Genomic DNA, 27543 nt, shown 5'->3' with positions numbered 1-27543 from the left:
GGCCAGGGTCACTCGGGCGTGGTTTGGAACGCCTGGTGATGATTGCAGTTATATCATGTGAGAGTGGTGTGATAATAGGTCAAAGAAACAACTTTTCTTTACGTTACACGTTGTCTACCGAGGTCTTTTGTCTTGGGATTTTGAAGTTGAATATCCATGGCCAATATGCACAAGTAAGTTGGTTTTTAAATTTTTACATGCATATAAAAATAAGTTAGTAATTAAAATTTCTACTCTAGACTTCCATTTAGACATACAGTCGTGTCTTTGCAAATTTACTTTCATGCTTTTGAAAACGTACCTCACAACAAATGATAAGACGTTTTCTATGAAGCTTAGCTAAAGCATATTTTATTTTTCAAAAAATAAAATAAGAATGATCTGACGTTTTCCATGAAGCATAGCTAAAGCATATTTTATTTTTCTTATGTAGCATATAAATTATACGACGATAGAGGCGCAATACATTAAAAAAAAAAAAAAATTAAAATGATCTGACGTTTTCCATGAAGCATAGCTAAAGCATATTTTATTTTTCTTATGTAGCATATAAATTATACGACGAAAGAGGCGCAAAACATTAAATCTATATAGAATAACATAAGCTAATCAGTCTTATTTTCAGTATGTTATGCTGCTCGAGGTTTGCATTAATGATTTCTTTCAACCCATACGTAAAACTTAAGAAAATGTTAGCATGTATGAGTACTAGAATAGTTGTCTTATATTATGAAGTGCTAATAGGTATTTCTTTTAAATATTTCAAAAAAGAAAGTAGCACTAATGAATAGTTCAAAGCTAGATGCCACTCCCTGGACAGTAGCTGTAAGCTAGCTTCCTAGCCCCAACTGTGAGCGATTGAGGCAAACCACTGTGAAGGGTGTGTGTGATTTAAGCTTGACGTGGCACACTACAGCATGGTGATTATGATATATTTACATAGGTTCCAGGTTAAGTCTGCAACCAATATTCTTTATGGAGCTTGCCACCTTTTAAACAAGTAAAATCTAATAACAAGATAGCAAACTGTATGATAACTGTTTTAGCCTTCAAGTAAAGGAATACATTTGTTACCAATTTCCTCTTGAAGTACAAAAATTTCAGTAAAGAAGTGTTGGCTGCAAGCTAGAGTCTAGACGATTCATTACGTCTAGGATGTGTTTTTGCCGTGAGCCACCAGACAAGGAGCAGCACATGTATTAGTATCTTTGTCTTTCTTTCAGCTCTAGTTTTGGGTTTAAAAACCAGCTCTATTTCTGGGATCTTTGTGTAATTGTAATGGTTTTGGGATCTTTGAGTTAAACTGAAACTGTTTCGGGACCTTTTGAGTAATTCTTAATGAGCACGCCAGGCAAGTGAATAATCACTATGAAATGTTATGGAGTAACATCGAACTTGATAAATCTCCAAATTCAAGGTTTTAAAGAACTTTAACCACCAGGTTTTGCCCAGGATATATGCACAAATTATGTTAAATTCGTCCCTTGTTTGACTAGTAAACACATACAGTCATATTAGCACTAGGTAACGACAGTTACATGTTGGAATGTAGATGGAATACTGGCAAATATATAGCTATCACAATGAATTTGAAAGTAAAAATGCTAAATAAATTATAGACTTTTTACTTCCTGGTGATTTTCAAGGCAACAAAGTACATATCAAATAAAATAACAAAATGAAAGACCAAAAGAAAAACGAAAGCAATAACTTTCACATAATAGTCAACCTCAAATTACTGCCATGAGCTTTATAGCTTCACTCAGCATGCGGGCACATTTCCTATTTCTTAATTCTAATTACAATATCCCTTAGTGAAAATCCTGGACAGGATTCTGTCCAGGACTATATTCCTATGTAGGATCTTGTAAGATCCTGCAGGATCCTGTGCAGGATTATATCCCTATGTAGAATCCTACTACGTGTCAGTATGATCGATCCTTTATAGGACCCTGTCTAGGATAAAGTTCCTAAACAGGATTCTGTCCTGGATTTGAGCACATTAATGTACTGTTTTTTTTTGTTTGTTTTTTTTGCAATATAAAGCAAACAAAAAGGGAAGAATCTGTATTTATTTTTATAAATTGATATCTACATGTATGGTTTGACTGCTAAAAATAGGAACAGAAAAAATTCAACCACAGTATTCTTTCATGAAAATTAACAAATTACAATAGCTGTTATTTTGGGTAGGAATGATGCAATAGTGCAAAGTGGAGTGTTTCTCAGACAAGCCTAATCTTCACGGATGACTAATTAAAGCTAGTATAAAAAATTCCAATACTAGACCATTTTCTCAAGGTTGCATACCCATCCAAATTTAAGGAACTTGACATGCCACGATACTAGAACAGGAGCTTGATAATGAGAATTATCACACATTTCTATGAGATTTTTCAACAAGAATTCATATAATCGATTATTTTCCTCTTTAAGTGGAAAAGTGGCTTCTTAATTTTATTAAATTTGCGTTTTTCAATTTTGTGGCCCATCAAGTTAGATGGGCATGCAACCTTGAGAAAACGGCCTATTACAAGGATGCCATAATATTGGATTCATTCCTAGAAGCTACCACAGGAACCCCATAACATCACACTGTGTGCTCTCATAAAGCACGCCCTCCCAACCAATCAGAACACAAGATTTATAACAATTATTTTTTAATAACATATGTACCCATTTGATATTTTTTAAGGTCAGGTGACCAATTAGTGAAAATTAACTCTTTTTGATTTTTGATTTTTTTTTTTTTTTTTTTTTTTTGGCTTTCGTGCAGTCTTCCTGCTCCAGTGGAAACAACATCCAACCCTAAAGATGGCAAGTGGGATGGAGTGGTACTTGTATGTGAGAATCTAGACTGGAAGTGTGAGCCTATTGAATTCCTCAAGGATCCCATCAAGGCCGCACAAAAGGTTTGAATATAGCTACACTGTAAAGGATTAATGTGGGGATTTATAGTAGTCAGAAGTACGTGTACCCCAAAGAATTTAACGTTTTTTCGTGAATTAGACTTGAAACTTTACTAATTAAATTACTAAAGCAATCAGGAACAAGCAATAATCAAGCCAAGATCTAAATATACCTTTTATATAGCTAATAGAACACTTTATTTTCGTTTCATTATATTTTAGTGACACTGATTCATTTTATGATTTTTTATTAGAAGTCATGAAAATTGTGAAGTTCATAAAGTGTCTTTAAAATTTGATGGCTGTCTTTGAGTGATATGTCATTAAAATACCTAAGACTAAAGGTTATACATTGTGAGCCCCTGTAACAACATAATTACAGGGCTGTCAACCCCCGAGATATTCAAATCTGGAGAATTGATAGGGAAGGGACATGACGTCACAGTGCGTCAAAAAGCGTGCAAAAAGACGTCTTTCGCTTTGTAACATTTGATGTGATTGATTTATTTCTGACCAATCAGATTATCGCTTCTATTAAAAAGGCCTGCTTGCAAGAACAGTATATAAGGAACGTTTTGATTTTGTTAGCAATGTAAAATAACACCAACAAAATGAAATAATAGACCCGTTTTGAATTCCAAATTACCATTGTGTTTCTTGATTACAGACTCATTTGCACAGGGTTAGCCTCGAGTTTGTGCAGAATATTCACGTGTTCCAGTCAAGGTCCGTCTAGTTTCAAAGTGTTTGTATTGTTGAAGTTGTGCATTCTTTACTTTACTGTTGGTATTTGTGAATATTTAAACACTGATACGAGGCTAACCATGTGCAAATGAGTCTGTAATCAAGGAACACAGCAGTTATTTGGAATTCGAAACTGGTCTATTGGAATTTTATGGTTGTGAAAGTCTAGTCTCACAAGACAAGAAATGGTCAGCTTTGGGGATTATCCGGGAGATTTGATACTCTAATCTGGAGACCGGGAGACACAGGCCCAAAATCTGGAGACTCCCGGTTTATCTGGGAGAGTTGACAGCCCTGTAATTATTATCTGTATAATCATTTTTTTTCTTTGTACGTAAGGTGGACAAATCAGCTGGATCAGATGTTCTTCTTTTTCCTCTGTCAGAGGGACCACCATTTGTGGTGAGAATCTTTTCTAATATTATTTCAAGCTATAATTAAAATTACTTTTTGTTTATAGGTTTGAATAGACCTAGATTATTAATTTTTTACTGCGATTCCCAGTCACACGCGACCAACTAGACCTTCATCACAAACAAAAAATTGGATCTGGGTGGACGTCAATCAAAAGGGTTTCTATCATTCCTATTGGTTTCTACACCAGGACTGATGTGAATTAACTCACGTGTACACGTGCAAAGTGCAAAAATCGTTGTCCTTATCTCATGCTTCTTGTCGCTGTGAATTTCGCACTCTGGATATATTTTCTCAAAAATGTCACAGGATTCTGGCTCCGAATCTTAACGCTTGATTGCAAAGCTATCGCTAGGGCTATGATTTGAGTTTCTTCAAGATAGGATAAGTCAATACTGATAGTTTGCAGTTAAACGTTTGAAATTCGGAGTCGGAATCCTTAGACATGTTTAAGAAACCCTTTTGATTGCAGACGTCTACCATAACTCAATTTTTGGTTTGTGATTTTGGTCTCACTTGGTCGCATGTGACTGGGAATCGCAGTAAAAGTGTCATCAAGACAAAACAGATCATCTGTAGTGTATTATTGCTGTTTGCTTGACTAATGATGAAAACCATCAGTTCTCATTATTGACGAGGATGACATCTTGCCTAAGATGGAAAACAATTTTTGTTAGCCTGCGTAGTTTGGCTCTAAGGGGAGGGGGGAGGGGAGAGGAGGGGGAGAGGAGAAGAAGGGACCAAATAACCAATCAGCATTTGGTGGCGGCCGTAAAACGTAAATTACCAGGCCTTGAGGGAAGGCCCTCCCTTCTTTCCTTTTCCCCTCCCCATTTCCCCTCCCACTCCCCCCTCCCCTAGGGCTGAACTACGCAGGCTAGATTTTTGTTGACTTGCCATACTTTTCATTTAGGATAGAAATAATAGTACAAACCGTTGTGCTCTTTTGGTGTACTTATTGATTTATTAATACAGGAATCATCATCATCACCATCACTATCAAAATCACCATCATTATAAAAGCCATACATGTGATGCTTTTGTTCCTACAGATCCACGCACCTACAGGACCTGTCAACAGGGACTATGATGATGTCCGTCGCTATGCAGATGCAGCTGTCAAAGGCATACAGAGGTATTATAACTCAAGCTTTTTTGAAAAAATCTGAAGGGTTGGTTGCCTACCAAGCCTAAACTGCAAATGTAAATACAATCAGCAAAAGGTCACAAAAAATGAAATTTTCCTAAACTTTGTCTCCGCATTTTCCCTGCCATACTTTGTTTTCTGTGCTGACATATTATTTACATATATTTGATATAATAAATTGTGTAATATTTGTCTTTTATTATCTAAAGCTCTTTTACAAAAGTGAAAATAAGTCTTGAAATAAGTCCCTAACAGGTCAAATCTGAGATTTTTACAAAATGGCTTCCTAAGTCTGAGGGGTGACCCCACGTATACTTCAGGAAGCACAGGGAGCCCAAAGTAACTAAACACTTATTACAACACACTGCAAGCTTACTAGTAAGTAATCTTATGCAACATATGCAAAATGCATTAAAACCTTTACTAACCTACTTTGAAATAGCTGTATTTCAAAGTGACATTTCTGCTGCAACATGAGAGATTTGTATCTGACCGCCATGAAAGCTTGTCAAAAGTCTTCAATGAGTTTGTGACTTAATTATAAATAAGTTCCATGTGTGACACAAAGACAAAATTGTTCTTGTATTTTGATACAGAGTCCAAGCCCATGGTCATCATAAGATAGTGATATATTTTTCCATCCTGATCTGTGCAATTACTTATTACCAACTCACTCACTCCAATCGAAATAGACCTTACATTTTGTGGTGTAATGTTTTAATTTATTCCTATTTCAGACCACGTGTCATTCTCTTGAGTATAAGATTCTTTGTTTGAGTTGTATCCATATTCATGTGTCTTCCATGCACAACCATTAAACAAAGAAATGATACTCTTGGGAACGATACAGGGTCTCTAATGGGAAAACATTGCACCATGACAAATGATGGCTATTCTTTTCTTCTGCCAGAATCAAAACCGTCCGGTCTTTTCCAACATTTTATTGCCAATGAAAAAATATATAAGATAACATCCAAAATGAATGGTACAATGTATTTCCAGAGCAATCAAAGCCGGAAGCAAAGCCCCATTACTTGTTATTCCACCCACAAGTTCCTTCTCAGATGCCTGGCCTGCAACGGTACTTGGGGCCTTCCATGGACTCTATGTGGTATGTATATGTATTTGGAACGTCTGCCTTATACAGGGTTATGTAGTGACTACAGACAGTTTTAAGTCCTTATCCGAGAAGACTTGAAAGTCTAACCATAATTTTGAAAGGCAGTACCTTCTCCACATTTAGTTTCAGACCCCGAGTGTTAGTCCAGCCAAGGCTTGAACCACAACCTCCCGCACAACAGAACGTAATCTCTTACCGACTGATTATCTATTTACACATTACTGATTATACTCCGAATTTATCAATGTTTCAGCCTCTTGAAATCCGTGAAGATGTCCCAAGCAAGAAACAGAAAGTTGAGAAGCTTGGAGTTTTCCTTTATGGAACGGTAAGAGCTCATACACTTGCTTTTATCAGATTCGTAAAATATCACAGTGTTACCTACTTACAGACTCATTTACTCAGGGCTAGCCTTCTTTTACTGTTAATAAATTCACAAATGCCTACGGTTAAGTCAGTAAAGAATGAACAACTTCAACAACACAAACACTTCGAACTTCCACGGACCTTCGCTCAAACACATGAATATTCTTTACAGAAAATTGGAGTTGATGCTGAGCAACTAAGCGAGTACTTGCGCTGCTACATATAACTGCAATTTTCGTAAATATGCCAATTTTTTTTTTTTTTTTTTTTTTGATTGGGGCCTCGTTGGGACTACGAGTCTGTTCGCTCTGCCCCTCATGTAGTTTACGTGTATCCGCTCTCTTTGGATTCTATTTTTTTATTTATTTATGTAATCTGCATGGAAGTCACTAATAAATAAATAAATAAACTCTGTGCCTGAAAGCTGCTTACTGAAATTTGTTTTTTTTGCTACCGTCAATCAAACCAGGTTCTCTCCTGTGATTCGAGGATTATCTCCTGGTGGCAGCGAAAAACCAAATTTCAGCGTGCAACTCAGAGACACAGAGTTCGCATGTTAATGAAAATTGCAGTAATTTTTGGTTTTCGTTTTTACTTTAGGAATTGAATATTGATTATGTCTCTGCCGTGGAATCTGGAAGGTTTGTCGTATGTAATTTAAATTGGGTATAGTGTTTTCCAGTTTCAGAACATGTGTCATTCTCTTGTGAAAAAGAATAATTTATTGAGCTATACAGTAAAACCCCGTGTATGAGAACCTAGATTTTTCCAAGTCAGCCTGAACATGTTCTTATATAAATGGTACTTAACTTGAAAGCAGGCTATCTAGGTTCTTAAATAGCGAACCGAACCCCGCAGGACGTCTGCAACGGAGGATAGGTTCTTAAATGGGTTCTTAATTCTTGGTAAGAAAAAGAGTACTTGTATTGGTGGCGTTGCATACTAAATAAAAACTGTTAGGTAGTAACTATTTAGATCTTATTTCATGGACATAGTGTAAGCACTCTAACATACAGATTACTGTATTTTATTAGAGAGTTTTAGATTGACTTTTTTTTCTCCCCGCAAACGGCAAACGTGACCACGTTTTCATAGTTTTTCTGTATTTTACTTTACCTTTTACAAACCTTCTCATCAAGCGCAAATACTCTTTTGTTTTTCTACTACTTGGACTTTTTTGCTATTCTTTTTCAGTAATTTAAAAGAATTTTTTACTGGTCAACTGACGTTTCACGTTTGCCGTGAACGTAAATCTAAAACTCTCTATCATTTACAAGAAAATTGACTGATGGACTTTATATTTTGAAACTAGTGAAGGACCTACTTTGAAAATTTTAGCATGAAATGAATTTTTAGGTTCTTATACACGGGGGGTTTTACTGTATCCATGTTGTTCTTAAGTTTCTTCCCTTGCCAATGCAAGTGCAGTTTGAGGAGCAATTCTAGCATACTTATTGCAAGAAGATATAACTAGCTAAAAACTAGTGTGAGCTGCGTCGGTGTTTCTAATGAAACAGTAATGATAAAAGGGTAAATTATACACCGTGAAAAGATGAAAAAACTTACTGACGTTTCGGACGCTAGTCCTTCGTCGGAGTAAAAGAGAAAGAAGTGGTAGAAAGGAGTGTATATATGATAGAATAAGACAAAAGAAACCAATGAGAGCAAGGTAGGCAAGGAAACAAAAACAAACAATCAAAAGACAAAAGAAAAGGTTAGTTGAAAATAAAGCGTTCATTAATCCCGTTGGGACTAAGAGTGCCCAATAGGTGAATAAGCCGCATTTCTTTGGTCTTGCGACAATCATTGTTGCCGTTAAGCAAAGAAAGACCGAAAACAATGAAGTCAGAAAGAGAATGGTTAGCTAGATTAAAATGGCGGGAAACTGGTTTGGTGGGATCGTTATTGCGAATATCATAAAGATGATTGCAAATGCGATCACCAAGACGGCGGCCAGTCTCGCCCACATACAAAAGATTACAGCGGGTACATTTAATACAATATACAACATTAGAAGTGGTACAAACAAAATGGTCAGTGATTTTAACAGTTGATTTAGGACCGACAACAGACAACCCTGGCCGTCCTATTGTTTCTGCTTGTAGTTGTCCTACCGAACTCATCTCTAGCTATCTAGATTCTCTCATGCTGCCTATTGTTCAGTCTTTACCTACTTATATTAAGGATACTAATCACGCTCTTAGTATTTTTAACGATTTTCGCTTTCCTGATAACTCTTCTAAGCTTTTGTTTACTATGGATGTCAAATCTTTGTATACTGTTATTCCTAATGATGAGGGCCTTCGTGCTCTTCAGCATTTTTTCGATCTTCGTCCTGTCCTCGAGCCCAGCACTCCCACTTTGTTACGCTTAGCTGAACTTGTTCTTACTCTTAATTGTTTTTCTTTCGGTGATCGGTATTATCGGCAGATAAACGGTGTTGCTATGGGTACTAAGATGGGCCCTAGTTATGCCAATTTGTTTGTTGGTTATATCGAAAACCTTGTTTTTCAACAATATACTGGACCTAAACCTGAGTTTTTTGGACGGTATATTGATGATTGTATTGGTGCTACTTCTTGTTCGCGTAATGACTTAGATTCTTTCATCTCTTTTGTTAACTCTTTTCACCCTGCCTTAGACTTTACGTGGGAGGTTAGTGAAACATCAGTCACTTTCCTTGACATCTTGCTTAGTGTTAATGACGACCGTCTTAGCACTAGTGTCCATTACAAACCTACTGACTCTCATTCTTATTTACTCTACTCGTCTTCTCATCCTAAGCACACTCTTAACGCTATTCCGTTCTCGCAATTTCTTCGTCTTCGTCGTTTGTGTAGTGATGATCTTGATTTTTCTGTTAAATGTTCTGAGATGCGTTCCTTCTTCCTTAAGCGTAATTATCCTGCTCATGTTATTGATCGCGCCATTCGTAAAGTTTCTACTATTGATCGTACCACCGCTCTCACTCCTCACACTCGTCCCTCTAATGACCGCATTCCTTTCACTCTTACGTATCATCCTATTAACATTTCCATTAAACCCATTGTTAACCGCAACTTTTCTCTGCTTGACTCTGATACTCGCACTTCTGCTATTTTCAACAACCGCCCTCTCTTTTCCTATAAACGTGATCGTAATCTCCGTTCTTTCTTGGTCAAGGGAGTTCTTCCCTCTAACAAAGAACCTGGTACTTTTCGCTGTTCTCGTAAACGTTGTTATACTTGTCCTCACATAGTCTCTCACACTTCTGTTGTCGGTCCTAAATCAACTGTTAAAATCACTGACCATTTTGTTTGTACCACTTCTAATGTTGTATATTGTATTAAATGTACCCGCTGTAATCTTTTGTATGTGGGCGAGACTGGCCGCCGTCTTGGTGATCGCATTTGCAATCATCTTTATGATATTCGCAATAACGATCCCACCAAACCAGTTTCCCGCCATTTTAATCTAGCTAACCATTCTCTTTCTGACTTCATTGTTTTCGGTCTTTCTTTGCTTAACGGCAACAATGATTGTCGCAAGACCAAAGAAATGCGGCTTATTCACCTATTGGGCACTCTTAGTCCCAACGGGATTAATGAACGCTTTATTTTCAACTAACCTTTTCTTTTGTCTTTTGATTGTTTGTTTTTGTTTCCTTGCCTACCTTGCTCTCATTGGTTTCTTTTGTCTTATTCTATCATATATACACTCCTTTCTACCACTTCTTTCTCTTTTACTCCGACGAAGGACTAGCGTCCGAAACGTCAGTAAGTTTTTTCATCTTTTCACGGTGTATAATTTACCTTTTCATCATTACTGTTTCATTAGAAACACCGACGCAGCTCACACTAGTTTTTAGCTAGTTATATCAAATGAAAGGTTGTGCGAAGAAAATGTTTTCAGTTACGAACACATTCTTTTTACTTGTGTGGCATCCCAGAAAGGTCCGCCACAATACAAACTTAAACCTACCATTCTTTACTTTTTAAATTTGACTTTGAAAATCTTTGTAAGGATTTAAATCTATCATTTTCCTTGCAAATAGACCTTTTTTGAGTTCCGAATTACCGCTGTGTTCCTTGATTACAGACTCATTTGCACAGGGTTAGCCTCGTATCAGTGTTTAAATATTCACAAATACCAACGGTAAAGTAAAGAATGCACAACTTCAACAATACAAACACTTTGAAATTCCACGGACCTTCACTGGAACACGTGAATATTCTGCACAAAATCGAGGCTAACTCCGAGTAACAGAGAACTCGAAACTAGATTATACCGCATTTATGGTTAATAGATGTGAAGAGGCACCAGGGACGGCTGATTCAGCTCGAGTACGTCGGTGAAGGAAAGATTGACCAGACCCTTCTCTTGGTCGGAAAGGTATATTTTAGTTATGCAATTGGTGGTTTTCAATCATTCCCAAGAGAATGAAATAACAAAAGACACGGCGGCCATGTTGGATGATATAACAAAAGAGAATATGACGAATCTTTTGTTACATTCATCCAACATGGCGGCTGTGAAAACCATCAATATTTGCTAGCAAGAACAATATGTGCAACCACATGACTCAAAATCCTTTGAGATATGAATATCGATGAAACAGCCGCCATCTTGGTTGATCTAACGAGAGAAGGTAATGAGGAATGCTTTGTTATCGTCAACCAAGATGGCGGCAACGACGTAACGTGCACCTGGTCTATTAGGTTAGCTTGCACTGGGTTGATTCGGTAGCCTGTTGTAATCAACGATCTGATCTGGTCGTTGGGAAATCTTGAAGGGTTAAGGGTCCAAGTCAGATATATCTGCTGAATGAAGAGTTTGAAGACCATTATCTTTTTTCCTTCAGGGAATAACGTATGATACTGGTGGGGCTGATATCAAGGCCGGTGGAGTGATGGCCGGTATGCACAGGTATGGTTCGTCTCATATCTTACTACTTAAAGATGATCTTTTCTGTAGAAGATATCAGATATCAGAAGAGATCTTGACAAAGGAAGGATTTTTCGGTTTTGCAAAACAAAAAAATAAAGCAAAAATTAATAAATCATAAAATGAATTTTTTCTTATTTTTCATTTTAGGGATAAATGTGGAGCAGCTGCTGTTGCTGGATTCTTCCAGGTATTATATTTCCTATTTATTTTCCCTTTGCTGATCCGAAATTTATTCTCTTCTGACTGACAGTTCGAAAAGCCAATCCGCGTAAACTGAAAACCAACTTGACTTTTTCAGTGTGTGTGTATATTTTCGTTTATGTATTTTGTAAAAGTTTTATGGAAAGTTTGTTTGGAGTCGTTCATTTTTGATTAAAATAGGCAAGTGCTTCTCGATACTAGGGTGTACTACTTGTTATCGTTACTAGTTTTCGACCTCGCTCTACTCGGCCACGGGAGAAAGAGGACCCTAACTCAGGGTACTTAACACAACAACAACATGTAACATCAGTGGCGAAGTGAGACTATCAGAGTTGGAAGGGCGAGCACACGCGTTTTGGCGCGATTCCCCAAATCCAAAGGTAGCCCAACAAAATAGGAACTGAAAATGAAAATTTATGGTTTTTTGGTCATACGTTTTTTTTGAAATGTGGGAGGGGAGGGTGGTTTGCTACGTCTCTGTGTAATATTCTATGCATGTTCCCACTGATTCTCCCTTCGTCTCATTATGATCATAGATTCTAGCCAAACTGAAGCCCAAAGGCATCAAAGTGCTGGGTAAAATGGCCATGGTTCGCAATAGCGTTGGCTCAGGTACCGAATTGTGGGGGCATTTTTTCAATATTATCTTGGATGCGAAGCTTGCACAAGGCAATACAAAAGAAATACCACAAATTCCATCGAGAAAAAGTGTGATTTCTTTTGTTTTCATGTTAGCCTTGCATCCAAGATAATTTTGAGAAGGGTCCACTAGTGAATTTAATAGCAGATATCGGAGTTACACTCTATTGCCTTCAGACAATTGTTACATTTGGGTCAGTTTCTATGCATTTCATTGTATTGACCCAAATGCCTCGACTTGAAACAATTGTTTGAGGGCAACACACTGTAACTTCGATATCTGCTTGGATTTGAGGGCCACGTGTTAGATAACTCTCTGGGTTAATTGTGTCACCCTCCTTAAATAAAGTTTATTGTATTGCATTGTATCTGCTATTCCAAGAAATCAGTTCATGAGAAGATTATTAGAATATCAGATTCAAAATCAAATTTCTGTTGTTATTTAAGGATTTAAAAAAATACTGAGTTTTGAGAAAAGCTTTAAAACATTTTTTTTCTTTTCGCTGATTGTTCAAGATCTAAAGGAGGATGCCAATGGTGTTAGTAGTTAACTGGCAATTGGGTATACCCCCATTTGCACCCTCCTAAACCCTTGTGAATTCAACTTCTAGATTGTTACGTGGCTGACGAGATCATCACGTCAGCAGCCGGTGTTCGTGTCAGGGTGGGTAACACAGATGCTGAAGGAAGGATGGTAATGGCTGATCCCCTGCACCACTCCAAGCTAGAGGTAATTGAAAAAAGGAAACTAGAAATACTAGCAACAAGCTAACAGTCGTGGTATATGTAAAAACCCGTGCTGGAATTCCCAAAATTCGGGGGTCAAAACAAGCAGAATTCCCATCTTTTTTGCTGTAAGTATTTTTTTGTGTTTTGACCTTCATGTCGGAAGCCGCGACAGCTGCTGTTTTTTAAGAATTATTATTACTATTATTATTATTATTATTATTATTTCATGCGTCAATAATAAATAATACAAATGGTTATCCACAGGCACTAAAGGAGAAGAATCCTCACGTCATCACCATAGCAACCTTGACAGGACATGCCATCAGGGCCATGGGTCCTAACTATTCCGTAAGTAGGACTGTTTCAAGTTATGTACGAGAAATCTAAATTAGATGGGATAAAATATACGTATCCCTTATATATTCAGTTGCAAAATCATTGTTGGGTTCAAAAGCAGAACATAAAAGCTGAGACCGATATGGTGCATGGGGAGTACGTTAATTAGATCGTGGAATCATAGTTAATGTAACGGGATGGTTGGGAAACCTATTGTTCTAGGTTTTTGTTGGACTTTATCCATTGTTACATGACGTTGACTGTGCACAGAGGAGGAAAATTTACGCCATTTGTTCACAGTATTAGGAAATATAGACGTTTTCCTCCCAAGATATCTTTCTAACATAGTTATTATTTGTTAATTAATCCTATATCATTAATATTGACTGTTAATCGAAAAGGAAATCCCCTTTTTTCATGCTTTCTTATTTATCATCTAGTAACTTAACTGTATCTGCGCGGAAATATTTATTCGCATGGTTTTTTGGTCATGGAATGAAAGTTTTTACTTTTAAAGTGTTCATACATGAAAATAATAAGGAAATGAGTATTTTCAGCCATTCAGGCTTTGGTCATTGCGCACCGTCAGTATCACGTGATGGTACGGTTCAACCTCAAACGCAAAACAATAGCTTTGTTTAACTATGGTGGAGCGTTTGTTATGACGAGTCCTTTTTTTAGACATAGATACAATTAACACAGGAAACCCACATCCTTATCTTGTAAGAACACCTTCCTCTTTGGACGCAACTCTTATTTATTCCTTTACACCTTCTACGTTACAGATTGTTTTAGACAACGGACCTGCCGCCAAGAAGAGCTTTGCGCAGAAAATCCAAGCTGGTAAATCTGGACTAATTCATTTTATTATTTTTGAATTCATAACAGATATTCTCTTGGGTGACGGGCTAAAACATTTGTCCCATGCCGACAAAACATGAAAGATGACATACCATTTTCATAGTTATACGGACCCAGACAACTAGTTATCCTCTAGTTTTTATTTATGTCAATCAAATTTCCATCGGTCTGAGCGAATATACGTTTTGCTCGTATCTTGCCGAAAAATAGCTTGTTTAATGTTTCTAATTTTTCAACTGAATCTTTGACATAATTGTATGCATCCTAAGTTGTGTGTGGGCGACGCAACATGTAGATGGAAAATCTTCAAGTATTTGGCACAGATATTGTGGTAATAAAACTGATTTTATCGTTTTTTTTTCTAGCTGGACATGAGATCGGAGATCCATTTGAAATTTCAACCATTCGTCGAGACGTAAGTTTAATTTATGTCCTTTTTTCCATTTGTTTTATTCATTGCTTTTATCGATTTGTCCGTCCGTCCATCCATTCACTCACCCACCCATCCATTCCATCCATCCATCCATCCATCCATCCATCCATCCATCCATCCATCCACCCACCCACCCACCCATTCCATCCATCCATCCATCCACCCGTCCACCCACCCACCCACCCATCCATTCCATTAATCCATCCGTCCGTCCGTCCGTCCGTCCACCTACCCACCCACCCAGCCATCCGTCCGTCCGTCCGTCCATCCATCCATCCATCCATCCATCCACCCACCCACCCATCCATCTATTCTTTCATTCTTTCGTCACTTGTTCGCTCGTTCATTTATTCATCCATTCATTCGTTTCCCTCCTTTTTTCTTCATTTCTTCGTCAACTTGCATGGTTAAGGTCATGATAGCCTTTTAAAAATCATTATATTTGCCGTTGAATCGTGCGTTTATTTTACAGGACTATGAGTTCGCCCAGGGGAAGTCTGAATATGAAGATGTTCTCCAGTGTAACAATACTCCGTCTTCTGGAACGGCCCGCGGTCACCAGTTCCCAGCGGCCTTCCTCATCAGGGCATCAGGACTTGACAAGGTATTTCAGTACTTGCTCGTAGAAGTAATGAAAAAACTGAATGAAAACGTTTGGAATGTTGTGCCACTTTTGGAGTATTGTAAAGAATTGTGGCGAAAGCCGTTACCATATGAGTTTACAGCGTTAGTGCAAAACAAAGGAATTATTCTCTAAGAGTTTAAACGTGGTCTTAAACCTTGCACTCAACATAAAAGAGTATGAATATAGATACAACTTAAACAAAGAATCTTATTTTCAAGAGAAAGGCCATTCTCGTACTAAAGCCTTCTCAGCTTTCTAACGAAAAATCGAAGGCTCTGGTAACACACATATCGACCGTAAATTTGATTGGTTTAAATTTCTTGCATAATCATCTGTTTCCGATTCGCTGATTTTACAATTTTGAAATTTGAATACTTTACCATACACATGAGGGTCTCGCTAAATTGCTTATTTTTTCAGAATGTTAATCACAGACAAATAAACTGTTCCATAAACAATGTATAAATAAGCTTGATCGCTTTTCTTTTGAAAAAAAACACGGTTTGAATTTATTCCTGAAGGTAAGAATAAGTGGAGCATGTGCATATCTGAAGACCAAGAGCCTTCGATTTCTTGGTGAAAAGAGCCTGGGTACGAGAATGGAGAAAGACAAATGTATTTTAGGAAGGTATTATGCTCAAGCTAAAGGGTTAATGAACATTAATCTTTAGGAGACTATGTGTAACGCATTACAGCCATTATTGTTATTTACAGACCAGTTTTCTTAGCTCTGTTTAAGTTATATATTTCTATCTTCCACAGCATGGCATTGATTCCAAGGAGCCTATTTGCTTCTCTCACATGGACATCGCAGGCTCAAGTGGACCATTCCCTGGCATACCCACGGGCGCACCTATCGTTGCCATGGCAGAGTACTTCCTTAAGAACAGGATCTAAAAGGTTTTCAGGATTGTCTTCAAAGTCTTTCAAAGAATAATAGATTTAGAAGTACATTTTCATGTTAAGAAATGAAATTTAGAATATTTAATGTGATATAGTAAGGTAAACAGTCCTCCTTTGCAATTACAATGGTTGTGTAACTAAGCAAGACTGAACAGTAGTTAGAAGCTATACCCACCCATAGATCTAATTTCTTACCATCCACCAACATTTCACTGGCACATAATCAATTGATTTGGGTAAAAAATGAAGTTATTTCCTGGCAAACCTCAGCCGGGATCCTTTGTGAAGATTTCTACCCCAGCCAAGTTACTGTTTTTAGATTTCGCACTAAAAGAAGTAGTCTTCTACGCTGGCGCTGTTAGTGTCATCACGGCAACACACACACCCCTAGTCGAGTGAGCGCTGCTGCGTGATTGTACTAATAGCTCCTGCGTAGCAGACTATAAAAGTAGAAGAGTGACAAGATAAATTGTTTTCCCTGAATAGTTGAAACGTACATGTTCTAACCGTTTTAAGGGCAGTTTGGGTACAAATAGGAAGTGTATGTCACAAGTGGTTGATTTGATTTATCAAAATGAGGTTAGTAATAAAATTGAATTCAAGCGTCTTCGTTTGATCAAAAATGTTTTATTGCTCTCCTTTCGTTGTATGTGGGCCTTTTCTGACAAGGTAGCCATGTTAGATAAACTAGCTTCCCCAGGTACTCTCATCCAGCTGATCTGGGCGAAACGTTAGCCAATCAGAATCTATAGAAAATTTGCGAAACTGAGGTGTCACTCTTGAAAGTATGGCCATCGAGTCCCAGGCCACCAAATCAGAAAAAAATAGCGTTGCTGAAGACACCTCATGAAGCTTGTTGGAGGGTAGTGATCAATAATGAAAGGGTTAGGAAGGTGTGGGGGTGAGAGGTGTACCCCTATCCATCTCAGTAGCTTCATGGGGAGTGGTGGTTAATGAGAGGGTAAGGAAGGTGTGGTGGCGAGAGGTGTACCCCTATCCATCTCAGTAGCTTCATAGGGAGTGGCGATTAATGAGAGGGTTAGGGAGGTGTAGTGGTAAGAAAGAAGCTCTTCATTCGCAACACGAAACAAGTGCCCGCGGAATTTCAATCGGAAAAAGTTAGTAGAATAAGTGATCTTTTTGGGAAAATTAGGCGGAGTTTCAGCTCATAGTAAGTGAAATAGGAGAAATGGCATTAGATATAAAATTGAATGTTTTATAAGGATTTCTAATGGGAAAATGCACTGGGCAGCAAAAGCTTACCAGCCAACACTTTTCCCATACAAATCGATGTAAAATATTCGATTTTATATTTAATGCCATTTGTCCTATAGTCAACATTTCAATTTCCACGCAGATAGTACGTTTAAGGCCGATCAGAAGGGGATTTGTACCCCGTACGCGCTACAATACAATACGCGCTATAATACATGACAATATTTTTCCATAAAGGTATACATTTTCTGAAAGCCAAATAAAGGTACTTTTCGAAAACGTTTGTAGAATTGCCTGTTTGGGAAAGACAAAAACATTTATTGCCTTCAAAGTGACATTCTACCGCACTTCATTTGACAACTTCCCTTAGATCAGACACATTTGGTTGTGGTATGAACCGACTGAAAAACGGTAAAAAAATCAGTTCAAATTTCATAACTTAAGACTAATCTTTACTGATTTATTCCTTAAAATGATTACATCGATACACGTGTTGGGGTTAGACCCTCTTGTCTACATGACTAAGTTTATCTTAGATAACGATACTCCCCACTCAATCTATCCCGTGCAATACCTACTGTTATACACGTGGTGGGTTAGACCACCTTCACTACATGACTGATACCTATCTTAGATAACATAACTCTCTACTCAATCTATCCCATGCACTCCTTCAGTCTGGTATATACTTTCTTTGAGTCTTTGTGGTACAACTCGACAGGAAAACCAATACATACAAAACCGTAATGCATCGGATATTGATATAGAAGTCTTAGAGAATTGTAAAATACATGATATGTAGTCTAGGTAAAAAATCTAATGCAGATTATGAAATTCATACTTTTCAAAGTAGAGGTTCTTAGCACTATCAGGTTCGCTCTCAAGTGACAAAGACAGGGGAAAACCCCGTACTTTTAATCTTTTCGCATATAAAATGGTTTTCATGTTTTCTTGAATGATGGTGTCGCTTGATAACCAACGAAACCCGGTGCCAGGTTGAAGAAAGAGCATGTGTTCCAGAACAATTTCTCTTCCTGTTCCAATCTTGAAAAGAAAGACTTTACAGTCATCTTGTAGGAAAATTCTTTCCTGCGACAGGAATAAGATGTTCATGATACGGGTCGCTGGATATGGACGTGTATTAATGCATTCGTATAAAGAACCATCGGATGTGTGTACAATTGTTATGGAACCACCGTAATAGAAAGCTAAGAGATTTCCTTCATCAGAAAAACACACTGGTTGGCCAATCGATTCTAAGAATTCCACAGGTTCGCGACTTAAACGTTGAAACCCTTTACATCTGCAAACAGAAGCTGGTTTTCGTGCGTAGATAGGGATTTTCTGGTCCAGTTTATTGTGATCACAGAGAAACAGTTCTCGCGATCTATTATATGACAATGGCAATCCTTGGGTTAAGCCATAGCCAAGGCGAATACGATTTGGTTCTTTAGATCTTAGCTCGCCTGTAGGTACCATAGGGACACAAACGTTTTCATCAGCATCAGTAAAACCTTCAGTTTCCACATTCTTTCCTATAAGAGAAATATGCGTTCTTTCTATCAGAATATGACCAGCATTGCTGACAGCCAGAATCTCATCGTCTTGTTGCGCAACGATAGGATGACCAACTTGTTCGCCTGTTTCTCCTTTCATTATATATATCTTATTGTTTAAGCATCTTGTAACGATGAACCAGGACTGACTGTTACCGAATACATGACATGATCTTATCAAATATGGTGGCTTAAAGCTTGTGCGTTTTCGTAGAGTTGTAGCATCAAAGATATCGATGTTTTCACTTGCACGTACTGGCGTAACAGCAACAAATTCATAGCCAGGAGACATGAGTATCTTCTTCTTCCCCTCAAATCTTTCTTCGTTGACAAGCGTCCCATCAAGCTGGCATTGCTGTACTAAGGTTTGTTGGTCCAAATACTTTACAAGAAAGAATCCATCATTAGCAACTAGAAACTCTATAGAATCAGGATCAGTTCCCTCCTTTTCTCTGAACAACTCATTTCGTTCAAGATATGGAAGTTTTCTTTCATTGAGGAGGGCACGAGGGTTTGGTGTTATTTGATCTATTTTTAACAGGTTAAAAGCCTGAAGAGCAAACGCCAAACATTGACCAAAGTTTGTTAGATCATGAAAACGGCAACTTGATCGATGTTTAAGGTGATATTCATGAAAATTGACGATAACTTGGTTATAAACATCCCTAAGCTCTTCAGAAAGAGATGGCCAACTTAGTCGTAAATGGCTGAGATTATTTTCATAAATTCTTCTAGCAACATTCAATGCTTGTGAGCAGAACACAAAACAGTTTGTCTGAGTTTCCAGCCTTTTCTCTTCACTCATGTAACCAAATCCATACTCCAAGGCATACGTCTCACTGTCTGTCAAAGTGAGTGGCTCATTTAGTTCTTTAGAACCTTGCCTTATATCATCTAAGACTACATAGCAAACATTTGCAAGTATTCCACTACCGTCACCTTTTACTTTGAAGTCATGGTCTCCAGTTGTTACCCAGTCAATGACAGTCTTATGAAATACCGACACGTGATCATTCTCTACTGGGAACAACTGGTGAAGAAGGTGAATGGCTTCCTTTCTCTCTCTGTTTGGTATTCTAGGCTCCTCGCTAAGGCCAAGGATTTTGTAGAAAATCTTTATCTCGATAGGGAACTTGGCCGCGACCACAGCATCCAGCATCTTGAAAAACCCCTCTTTATCATTCAGGTGTGGTACGAGTTCTTTCCTTAGTCTAGAGAAATAATCATCATACACGGAAGTGATTCCGTGCCAATGCTTCAATGCTTCTTGTAGTGACGTAATGTTTTTAGTTTTCAAGAAATCAATGACAAAATAGGCTACCAAAAATAAGCCTCTAGTCAATTGAATAAATTCAAGAATTTCATTGGAAGATTCACTAGTAGAAACTTGTCTCAGTTCTTTCAATTTGTCACTGAAGAAGCACTGAAGATCACGCTTGTTTCGCTCATCCTCTGGATCAATATCGATGACAGGGGTGAACCTCTCCAATGCAGAAATACTTGGTGGTGGTCTTGTGGAAATAACGAAACGTAACCAACGTGGCAAGCAAGAAAATCTTTTGGTAAGAACTTTGTAAAATTCCGTTTTCAAAGCATTACAACACTCATCAAGAGCATCAATGACAATCAGTACATTGTTCATTGATGTAATATTACAACATGGTTCAAATAATTCAGTGAATAGTTCCTCACATGTTAAATCTGAGAGATTCCCTCCTTGGAAATGTGGTTGAAGTTTTTTTCTCCAAAGCTTCTTGATAACCAGGAACTGAGTCACAGAGTTGCCTTGCAATGGACTGGAACATCAATCTTGGGTTGTTTCGTAGAGAGTTGTCGTGTTGAAAGAAATGGCAACCACCAAGAATGCCTTGCTCTTTGTATGTTTCACATATTTTAGCAGCGACCACTGACTTCCCCATTCCAGGCCCCGCTCGAATCACCATTATAGGGTATGACTCTCTGCTTTCTACGTGTGACTTCACTTGGTCAAATATCCACTGACGTGTATCGGGATGATAAGAATTACTCAGTGAGCGAATTATGTGACTGAAGTCATGATGAAAAAGGTTATTAATAATTGAGAATGAAGTCGAATATGGTAGCCTGGATTTAAGGTCTGCAATACCTGACTCGATGTTGGTTACGGTTGACTTCACCTCTGCTGTGTCCAATTTAATCTTTTTTGTTACTACTTTGATCTCTTCAAATTGCGCTTTTATTTCTTTGTCATGCAAATGCCAGTCATTAATTAACTTGTTGTAGTCTTCAGTTCCAATTGGAGAGGACTTTAAGTCATCAATGTCATCCTTCTTTAGACCCAGTGATACAAGAGCTGATGAAATCTTTTTCCAGTAATCCTCAAACTGGACATCACCAATTTCAGCAACTGGGCTGTGTGCTATGACCTCATTCCTGTAGGACTTTATCCTGATTAGCTCTGCCTCAAGTGTTTTATCTGCTGGTGGTGGCAGGGTGTCCCATCCAGTGGGTGGTTTTGTAAGTCTACAAATGTTCCTCAACAGAACGAACAATAAGGTGATGTCAAAGTCCTCAGATTTGGGGATGGCACCACTTGATGGGTAAAGTTTATCCCATTGGTTTGGATTCAGTACTCTTCCCTTGGGCTTCTTCAGATTAAGTAGTTTGGGTTTGAATTTGTTTAGCTCAGTTGCTAAAGTACAAGCAGGAATCTTTGTATCTAACACAGACCTTGCTGCTTTTGTTCCTCCATCGTAAAGAAGCCTACAGAGTTTGGTGTAGTTAACTTTTTCCGGTGTTTCTGTGACCCAACTAGACATACTTGCACGGAGTAGCTGCTGATTTAATCTAAGATGAAGAATGAGACATACATATCAGATCGTTTTATTATAATGATTTTCCTGTCCTGTCTGACTGCAACAGTATCTAATTGTACATGAAGAATGTTTATTGGATCGGACTGGATTGGATTGGATAAATCATCCCAACAAAGGAATCAAGGCATGTCATCTCAATGTACGATGTAAAATGAACAATCCAATCCGATCCGATCCAATCCAATCCAATAACTTTATTTCGAAAGGGAAACGCAATAACCTTTTACAGTTTTCTAACTTACGGTCCTCCAGAAAATAAATAGAAATGGATGTACAATATAACATTATTAAATGATATATACAATAAATACTTCGATATTGGTTAGAAACATAAATACAACGGGAATTATTAAATATATAATATATAGAATAAATACAATAGAATGGTTTCAAATATAATATATCAAGAATTGTTCCAATAATTATTTATAGGCTTTTGTTGCGAACAACAGTTACAGTTTATAGAATAGCGACAGTTGGGGCACATGAGATCTTCCAGATGCTTAACCAAGGACATGCGCGAATGAAATACATAATTTTAACTTTATAGAGTAAAGAGAGGCCAAAGATTTAGGAGTCAACGGATAATAATATGTAACAATTATTCGCCGAAGGCGAAGTGAATATCGGGGAATAACAACCGATTACGAAGTTGAGGTTATTATTTCCAATATTCACTGAGCTTGAGGTGAATAATTGTTTTAGTATAAATACACAGGTGATTCTTTCAAAAAAAATGAAAAAAACAAGATAAAAGACACATTTAAAACAACAAAGCAGCTGGCCGCCATTTTGGATTATCGCTGGAGGTGATTATCGTGTGATAATCTGAGTTTCTCGACCAATCAGCGCACAAGATTTTTCAATAATCACCTGTGTATTTATACTAATAATAATATAATATAATCCACAGGCAGCCGGCCAAGCAGTGTACTTGAGTTGTACTCAAGAGGATTAAATATACATATTTTCTAATACAGTCGATCCCAAAAACGTTGTCCAAGTGAAAAGAGGTTTATAGGACAATAAAGTCACGTGTCTCATTAAATATTCAGTTTTACGCGCGTGTGGAACTAGGAATCTGAACGTGCTGCATCACATGCGTGGCAGAAAATGTCGACGGCGGGCAATTCAAAACAATTTCTTTCGACTTTAGAAGTTCGGGTTTTGGACTCCAAGAAGAAGTCTAGCTACGTTGTAAGACGTTTACCCAATTTTCCAGTGTTAGAGATCGTTTCAGAGCTACGTTCTGAGCTAGTGAAAGCCTTACCAGACTTAGAGAACGTTCTGCAAGACTGAGTAATGAGCAAACCAATCTGCACGTACCATACCTTCTTGCGCGTGAATCCAAGCCTGTGGACCGTTCTGCATAATGTTTGGGCACTAAAAGCAGAGCCAGTTGTATTGAATATTTTCGACGCTATTTCATTCAATTGCATTTCAGGATGTTCTAGAAGACACTCGATGACGATATACTCTTCATGCGGAAAAAGTGTTCCTGTTTGAAGAGGTCGACCGACGGGCCAAGGATTAATGTCTCCACTAGTGTAGACGTCCGTTTGACCGTTTTAGGACTTAGAAACAGATTAGTGGCCATCTCCTGGTATGTTTTTGCATAAAACAAATGTTGGTATACCATTCTCCACCTTAAATCATCCGAGAAAGCCCGCGGCATCTTTCAGATTCAGTTTTCAATACTGTAATTTACTTTTGCATCAGTATGCTAATTTAAAAAATCCACGCGCGTAAAACTGAATATCTAATGGAACACGTGACATTTATTGTCCTATAAACCTCTTTTCACTTGGACAACGTTTTTGGGATCGACTGTATTTAACAAACTCATTAAATATTTTATGATAAAAAAACAAATAAAATCATTTATGAAATTTGGGCAACTCATGCTTTGAATTTCTAAGAATTATTAATAGTTTGAGAAGGCATATCAAACTAAGTTGATTAAAAATTTCTGCTGTCTCATTCTTTTCAACTCACTTTAATTTATTCACTCTTTCACATGTTTGATCTATTATGTGAAATTGTAAAAAAAAAAAAATGCCTTCAAATTATCATTTAGAGGAATTTTTTAACAATGTTGAGTAATTGAGAAATACTCAATCATCTTTGAGTTGTCTATCTATCTGTGTCAATTATCCATATTTATATATTTAGTAAAACATACAACTAAGGTGGATACTACTTTGCCCACCACACATTAACCTTATTTCCTCTACTTCATTCAATATATTAAGCAATTATTGGATGAGGGTGAGCATGATATCGTAAATTATCAAGACCGAGGATGTGTTATCTGCCGCAGCCAAAATGCTTTATTATACATTTTGTATACTGGAAAAACGTTAACACGAACATTAACTTATAGTGACAAGAATTATGAACGCCATGATGTCGTGTGAAAAAAATTTTTTTTTTTAGGTATTCGCTGAAGACTTTATAGCTCCCTTTTGTTGACCTTTTCGTATTTTTCGAATCTTTTCCTTCAAAGAGATTTTTTCTTTTTTCTTCGGAAAGCGAAGCAAAGCATGAGGATGTTAAGCGTGACCTTGAATGAACTTGACATGATAAATGTATTATCTGTAGAAAAACCTTACAGATAATACATGAAGATATAGAATATATTCATATCTTTACAGATAATATATTTATTATGTCGAGTTCACATGATATCAGGGATTGGCTGAGGGCTCTCGACCAATCAGAATTGAAACAGTAATGATGAAAAGATAAATCATACACCGTGAAAAGATGAAAAAACTTACTGACGTTTCGGACGCTAGTCCTTCGTCGGAGTCAAATCAGAATTGAGATACTTGTAAAATGTATAATAAAATCAATTATTTTCAATACATTTGAATAAACTTAAGTTTAAAGTTAAGTTTAAAGTCAATGGCAACCATGCAGCTCTCATGCTCAAAGACATCTTTTTCTTCCCCAAAACGCTGATTTAAAAAATGATAATCCCATCACCTATTAGGATGATAAATTTACTAGTTCCATACATACCCATTGGAAGTGATGAGCTTGATACACCAGCCAGTGATTTGGTTTATTCAAACAGATATTTCTTCTTTTTTTTTTTTTTGCTCTAGCTACCTCTGCTATGCAGTGACAAAGGACCAGCTTGGGCTGCCTGTGGACCAAAGAACCAAAGGTTGCTATCTTACATTGATAAAAAAACATGTAAAATTGTAAAAGAATATCCTCTACAAATTTATTTCATATCATATATTATCAATATACAACGGTTGTGTTGCCTTTCAATGTCATTGAGAGGCACTGTATTTTTAGCAAAGAATGTAAAACAGTGACCACTGCGGACAATTTATTGAGGAGGTTTTATTGAAGAAATAGAAAAGGCGCGCGCATGCTGTGTGTTATCATAAATGACGCGGGGTTTTGCAGAACACTAGAGAAGTGTTAGGAGAAGCACGACGCGTAGCGGAGTGCTTCCGGACACTTCTCGAGTGTTCTGCCAATCCCCAAGTGCTTTATGACTGCACACAGCACAGCAAGCAAGTTTTTTGTTTCTTTTATAAAATACAAAGTACAATAATAACTAGGAATGACGCAACGGAAAGTGCGCGCGCATGCAATGTGCTCTCATAAAGCACACGCTCCAAACCAATCAGAACGTGACAATTCATAACAGTTATTTTATAATGACAATTAAATAATGCCACTTTTTTTCAACTCAATTCACATTAAAAAAAGACTTTTATTTAATCCATAAGTATTGCGTGTATTGAATGTATGTTGTGGTTTATTGTCTGCACCAAAACGCTAATGAAAGTTTGAAAACATTAATGAACCCACACAAACATATTCATGATTGTCAAATTCAATGCTAAATTTCTTAATGAAAGTTCCATCGCACTATTGAGACTCCGTTTGCCATATTGTATGCCTGTTTGCTCTAATGAAAATGCTTCTTCGCTTCAATGAATATTCCTTTGCGGTTAATGAACAGCAAAAGGTGTAATACTAAATAGCACAATTTCATACAAATTCCATTGTTTTCTATTGTTTAATTAGCACTATTTTGTACTATTTAGTAATTAGTGTTTCACAGATTAATTAATTGCACTCTAAACATCAGTCGAATAATTATTTTAAACTGTAACATAATTTGCTGGGGTGGACTTTTGCCTTAATCTAGCTCTCTGGTTAATATTTCATATTTAGTATTTTTACTAATTATAATTAAATAGTAAATATTAATATTTTCCCTTTTTAACAGTATATTTATTGTCTCACCATTCATAGATAGGTTTTGCAATGCAATTGATATGTATAGGTGAACTTCAGTAGGCGAATCATTGCATAGGTGAAACAATTGTTGAATGGAATGTTCTATTTGTTGCTATTTTTAGTAACTTACATCATACCTATGCTTTAACGATTTTCTAGAACTTTCCGGGATGTGAACTTATACATGACTTTAGGCATGGAAGTTATCTATGTCTAAAGCTTTCTAGATCTTTCTCTTGGTAGTACATTATTCTAGAATATGTGTGATAACAACAAGAGTGTTAGGACTCCTCAATGCAACCAGCAAATCATAAAGCACAGACTCACGTCTCGTTAAATATTACCTGATATATTCGCCTTTTTAATAAGGAAACTAGTTGTAAAAGACGAATATTAAATTGTTAAATAATGTCAAAACAGACCTTGTAGGGCATAGAAGGTAAAGATTCTAGCTTACATTCGATAAAGGTTGTAACATGTTAGTGTTTGGTGATTCCGAAGTATTTTTTTGGGGTTCCGGATTCCAAATTCCGGATTATAGACCAAGCCCCCGAATGCCAGCTAAAACAAACGCTAAAACGCTCACAACTCAACGCAATTTTTTCTTAAAATTCGTAAAATATTCCTTATGTGAACTCTAATTTTAATCAAAACTTCAAAGTATCATGTAAGATATTAAAAATCAAGAACAGCACGTACTGTACTGCTGGAATAAACGAGAATAACTCGTATGATAACGGCACCAAAATAAGCGCCATCTTTTGTCTTTTGACTCTCCTGGGAATATGCTTGCAGCCCATCAATTGAGAACAACTTACTTGATTCTGTTACTGTCGATCTGATGAAATCTCACTCCCAGCCAAGGGAAAAGGTGATGCGAAGGACAGTAGAGCTACATTTTATACTGTATTGATGCTAAAAAGTGTCGAGTAAAAGAAAGCCGTCGACTTATACCGAGAAGAATCAAACTTGCAAATTCTCTGTATACCACAGGCAACCCAAGTAGAAATAGTTTAGTTTTTGGATTGGGAGGGAGGGGTAGGAGGGAAGAGGAAGAATTTGGTCCACTTAATTTTCGATTAAAATCAAGCAGCATAGCAAATTAAACATGCGGCTAAAGAATGCCCATCTAAGCCAAACAACTTTTTTCACTTGATAGAGATGGTAATATAGACTCCAACTCATTCCTCCGACACCCTCGACTCGTTGGTCCACGAGCGAGTAAGCGCCCGTAAGTTAGCGATTTGTCCAATGGGAGCCGAGCAACCAGTTTGAACGAGTCTAGCTCGATTTCC

At 37.3% G+C, this 27543-nt stretch overlaps 2 protein-coding genes and 1 non-coding gene across 3 annotated transcripts; 2 read left to right on the top strand and 1 right to left on the bottom strand.

Annotated features, from left to right (window-relative positions):
* The first annotated feature begins 15 nt into the window (after positions 1–15).
* Positions 16–16960, top strand: LOC116302420 (putative aminopeptidase W07G4.4). The gene is made up of 17 exons (XM_089027957.1): positions 16–173; positions 2777–2912; positions 3993–4055; positions 5120–5202; positions 6217–6325; positions 6588–6662; positions 7301–7352; positions 10986–11071; positions 11541–11605; positions 11774–11813; positions 12364–12439; positions 13078–13196; positions 13460–13543; positions 14317–14374; positions 14758–14807; positions 15298–15429; positions 16213–16960. The coding sequence occupies exons 1-17, from the start codon at positions 157–159 to the stop codon at positions 16345–16347; spliced, it is 1380 nt and encodes a 459-aa protein (XP_088884083.1). The 5' UTR covers positions 16–156; the 3' UTR covers positions 16348–16960.
* On the top strand, positions 8783–10546 carry LOC148912111 (uncharacterized). Its single transcript, XM_089028030.1, has one exon. The coding sequence runs from the start codon at positions 8846–8848 to the stop codon at positions 10304–10306; it is 1461 nt and encodes a 486-aa protein (XP_088884156.1). The 5' UTR covers positions 8783–8845; the 3' UTR covers positions 10307–10546.
* A 1424-nt stretch (positions 16961–18384) lies between the features above and the next one.
* Positions 18385–27203, bottom strand: LOC116302419 (uncharacterized). The gene is made up of 3 exons (XR_016119390.1): positions 27067–27203; positions 25004–25130; positions 18385–21950 (listed from the first exon to the last, which is right to left on the bottom strand). It is a non-coding gene; the product is annotated as an uncharacterized LOC116302419 (transcript).
* Positions 27204–27543: the final 340 nt, after the last annotated feature.

This window comes from Actinia tenebrosa, unplaced genomic scaffold (genome assembly GCF_029948245.1).
Source record: "Actinia tenebrosa isolate PJP-AT-01 unplaced genomic scaffold, QUT_ActTen_1.0 PGA_scaffold12__29_contigs__length_12842862, whole genome shotgun sequence".
Lineage (NCBI taxonomy): Eukaryota > Metazoa > Cnidaria > Anthozoa > Actiniaria > Actiniidae > Actinia > Actinia tenebrosa.
The sequence above is the reverse complement of the archived record's forward strand: the minus strand, read 5'-3'. Positions and strand labels throughout refer to the sequence as shown.